The sequence below is a fragment of the Cynoglossus semilaevis genome, chromosome 4 (genome assembly GCF_000523025.1).
Source record: "Cynoglossus semilaevis isolate Cse_v1.0 chromosome 4, Cse_v1.0, whole genome shotgun sequence".
NCBI lineage: Eukaryota > Metazoa > Chordata > Actinopteri > Pleuronectiformes > Cynoglossidae > Cynoglossus > Cynoglossus semilaevis.
The window spans coordinates 6,411,881-6,416,493 of NC_024310.1; the positions used below are offsets into that span (position 1 = coordinate 6,411,881).

General features: G+C 43.0%; 1 protein-coding gene across 1 annotated transcript in view; it reads left to right on the forward strand.

Moving 5' to 3' along the window:
- Positions 1-4,360, forward strand: part of farsb (phenylalanyl-tRNA synthetase subunit beta) — a 13,343-nt gene extending 8,983 nt beyond the window's left edge. The window contains exon 18 of the mRNA XM_017031991.2: positions 3,766-4,360. Coding sequence (XP_016887480.1) covers positions 3,766-3,917 — 152 coding nt within the window. The 3' untranslated portion in view covers positions 3,918-4,360. The remainder of the gene's footprint in view (positions 1-3,765) is intronic.
- The last annotated feature ends 253 nt before the right edge of the window (positions 4,361-4,613 follow it).

The window sequence follows — 4,613 nt, forward strand, 5'->3', positions numbered from 1 at the left end:
TCTAATAATCTCCCACCCACGTCTCTTCCCTCATCTCCCCCTTGGCTTGCCTTGCACGCTTCAAGGTCACACTGCAGGATGTCTAATCAGCTCCTGCCGGCCTATACAGACTACAAATCAATGTGCTCAAGTATCAGCAGAAGAGAGAGGAGAGGCTGAAGGCAGATGAAAGGAAGGAGCAAGAAGGTGAAATGAGACCAGAGTGCGAAAAATAGACAGAGGCGGGGGCTGTCGAGTGTGCCGTGGCCAGGAGCACGTAACGAGGGAGAGCACAGGGGAGTCATGTGAGGTACTGCTGAGTTGACCAGCAACACTGGCCACGACAAAAGCACACACTTACCAAGAGACTGGAATGAGCCAGATGTCGGTGTCAACTAGGGTTGTCCTGATAACAGTTTTATACCAACCTGAATGAATACAAGTATATTGATTAGTGTACTTCCAAATACTGAGTAGTGATACTGATACTTTCATTAAATACAAAGAACTGAGAGACAGTTTAATGTGGCTGCCACAGCCTTGTGGATAATATGGTGACGAGCAGTGTGAACACAAATTTATTCAATGGTGTTCGATTCCATCTGAAAAAAATCCCATATATTTTACTTGGTGGGGTGTAGATGCCTAATCTATCCACTAGGGCCACTATTATAGTATAATTTTCCTCTTGCCCACTAAGATGCACCTTGAGTGCAACCTCCTCCTCCACACTCCCTTTATCTGTCAGCTTTTCCTTAACCTCATTACAAGTTCAAGACCCAGGCTGAGAGCTACACACACACACCGACCGTACAAACACAGTCAGGATGTGTCCGTCAGTGCAGTATAGCTGCACTGTGACTAACCCACAGCCACACCCAGCACAGAGAGGTAGAGCAGCTGAGGGAGTTCATTCAGTCAGTTTCCTCAGTGAGTGAAGAGGATGAGGTGGGGGGTGAGGGGAGGTCAGCAAGGAGGGAAAAGCCACTTTAGAGACGTATGTCTGGGTTTCACTTAAAAGCTGTCTCAAATGCTAGGTCCAGACTTGTCGCGTTGCCTCCCCCCCCCCAAGCAGCAACACCCCACCACCCCTGCTGACCTGTTGTTTTCAGCTTTTCTGAATTATTAAAGCTAGTGGCGTATTTAAGGGTTTGTGGGTCTCTCTCTTTTAGTCGGTGTTTATTTTAGTCTGCGGAACATTTCAGTGTAATTCTAAGACAGGTTTGAACAAACGTCAATTACTGACACATTTAGACTCTTTAAGAGAGCTGAATGGATGAGTAGTGGAGCCCCCAGTGGACCAGGAGAAGCTGTGCGTCCTTGTTTTGGCATACCCTACGTCGGTGGTCTGCCCTTGATCCATCTGCACCTGCACTCAGCCATGTTTCCAGCTCGTCACGCTGCGTAACTTCTGCAAACATTCCATCCTGCCACTGCTCCAGACCAGTGTTTAGCCAGTGTATTAGTGCGACGTTACATTCAATTCACTGTTTCTAGAGAAAATTTGAAAGCACCAAGAGGGAAGTTGGAACTGAGACTAGTAAACAAATTGACAGTTTTTTTTTTTTTGTTTTTTTTTTTATAAAGTTGATGTAAATTGATCCCTTAAGTCAGCATCCAGGATGTAAAATATCTCCCTGTGTGTTTCAGCAGCAGAAAAAGAAAACAAAAAAATTAAATCTTGTAACTCAGCCCTGAAGTGACGACAGGAAAGTGCAGATACTTTTGGACATTTGACCGCCTTGTCTCTTCCGCTGACACCTTCACGGAGTCGGGGGTGAGTGGGCAGAAAGGTGGCCTGGATCATGTAGGACTTTCATTGACTGATTGCTTATTTAGGTTCCACCAGGGCTATTTATACTGTTGCCATGGCATCTCAGAGGATGACGCCTGAACAGACGCAAGTGCATTCTACTGATCTAATACATGTAAGAGCCACAGAATGAGAGGCTGGAGCAAGTCAGTGTCTCTCTCTCTCTCTCTCTCTCTGCCCCCTCCTTTTCCTCCCTGTCTCTCTTTTATTCTATGTCTCACTCTCACACAGTCCATCTTTATTGTAAAGTTTTTTTTTTTCCTCCATTATCATTAGTGAAAAATGTAAGTGGTGGGTTTTAGGGGCCATTAGCATGGCAGCGTAGGAAGAAGCAGTGCACTATGGGAAAAAGCCATGTCTCTGCGTGTGGGTCTGTCGCCATGGCGACCACTGTACAATGTTCAGTCCGCGCACAAGTGCGTCTTTCTGTCTGTTTGCATGTCGGCGTGTTTGAACAAACAAAGTCAAGCAAACGCCAAGTGTTCGGTATAGATGGATGACTTTTATACCATGTGGACTGAAGTGACCTCCACTCCCTGTACACACACACACACACGTTCTGCACGCACATACACTGGAACACAGAGGAGAATGCACATATATTTTCCTGAGTAGCAGAACCTGAAATGTAAATTCCAGTCAAAGCTGACGGCGTGTCCTCAGGCTCATCACATTTGCACATATTTGAAGTATTTTTTTTCTGTAACTGACTGATACAAAAGCCCTTTATTATCATGTTCATTACACATCTGTCAGGTTATTCCTCACACCTAAAACTCTGTTTTATTCAATCATTTTCTGGACCTTCCTGCTGCTACTTTATATTTCTGGCCCACTGACTGCTGCTGTGGGTGGATTATCAATCACAGAGTAAACTGTGGAAGTGGAAAGGAAGCACAGCACACACCCACACTGGTTACACCAACTGACTGAGGATCTCTGTGATGTGATTTGCAGGAGACACTGGACAGTTAAGCTGTCTTCTACAATTAAGACACCTGAAAATGAGAGATATGAGTTTATACAAAATATCAATATATTTTTTAATATGTGATATGGAGTGAGACTATACTGTTTAAGTAGAAAAATGTGATATGAATCTAATATTCTACTTGTAAATTCAGAATTGCAAAATGTTCTCTTCTTTTCATCTATCTTTAAATTCCCTCTGACTCCTTGCTCCGCCCCCAGCCCTCAGACTGAGCCACATGAACGCAGGCAGAGAAGCTCTCAATTTACAAAAGAGAAACATGAGTTGGTGGGATAAAAAGCTTAGTTATTTGGTGGAGGTTTGAATTTCTTGTATCAAATGATCAGCAAAAGAATGCATTCTGTATCTGTCGAAAAATTACAGAAACCAAAAGTTCAAACCACTGCAAGATTCTTCAGTCTCTTAAAACAGCACTAGGAAAGGGTGGTGGGGGTGAAATAATATATGTGGCTTTGCTTTGGTTTGTTACTACTTTATAGGGTGAAAATATTGACATGTTTATTGTCATTTAGAATGGAAATTTAAAGATATATTTGGATCATATCACCCAGTTCTATTAAACCTAATTTTCAATTCTTGTCTCACCAGACCCACAGAGAGGATATCAGACCAACTCAAATGCAGTGTGAACATCCACTTGTACAGGTCCACTGAGGACAGGATAAAGGACTCTCTTATTCTACAACATAATAATATCAGTCCAAGGCCCTGCACTGATGAAATTGTATTTTTATGGCGACAGCAAAGCCTCTTGTCTGTCCTTGAACGTTCTGAAAAATTGCTGTAGGGATTATGAGATTCTACGTTGCCACCTTTTTCTGAGAGAGTTATAAAAACAGCAGCACTCCAGTGTCAGGACAGGGAGACTGAAGTGATGAGACCTTGACCTGGGTTGTGTCCAAGACATTGTCCTACCTTAGTTCAACAGAGGCTCCTTCAACTCTTTTCTCCTGAAAGTTATAAATCTGTTTTTCTTTTCCAGATTCCACCTTTTTCCCAGGCCGTTGTGCCGAGATCTTTGTGCACGGAAAGAGCGTTGGGCGTCTCGGAGTCCTCCACCCCGACGTTATCAACCGTTTTGAGCTCACGCTGCCCTGCTCTGCCCTGGAGATGGACATCGAGCCTTTCCTGTGATTTTTTTACCTTTCTAATCCCATCTTCTAAAAATGCAAATAATCAAATCATTTTTAAGGGTCCAAATTGTCATTCCGGCCAAATAATGTGTTTGAAAAATCGAGTTCTTTTTTTTCTGATTTCATCCCTATTAAGGGCTTAACTGAGCAGACCAGTGTAGATAACATCATTCCATGATTCATTTGTGGCCCTTTTTATTATACTGTCTGAAACCAGAGCATAATTTCTGGTTCATAAAGAAAGCCCATGTTCATATTTGGAAAAAGGGAACAAAAGAAAAATATTTATAACATTTAAAAAATATTTATAAATGATTGGTAAAATGGCCAAATTATTATTGAAAAAACGTCTGCTCGTCGTTGACCTTGCAGCAGTTCACTGTGGAGCGTTTGTGTTTTACTAACTAACTAAAAGTTCGAAGAATTAAAAGTTAACACAACGTTTTTTGTGTTTGTGATGTGAGTGCTGTGCATCTGTATCTTTTTCTGTTTTTCTCTGCATGTTGACCTTGGTGACCTGTGTCCTGGAGTTTGCCAGTGTGTGAGTTAAAGCCAGTGAGTCAATAATCACCTGTTGCTCTGTTGCCTTGGTTCTTCCAGTGGCCACACTGCTGAAACCCTGCTCACACATGACGTCCCCATGCAGGAAGTCATCACTCACAAGTTCCCCACCTCACAGGCCCCGCCCTCCCGCCCT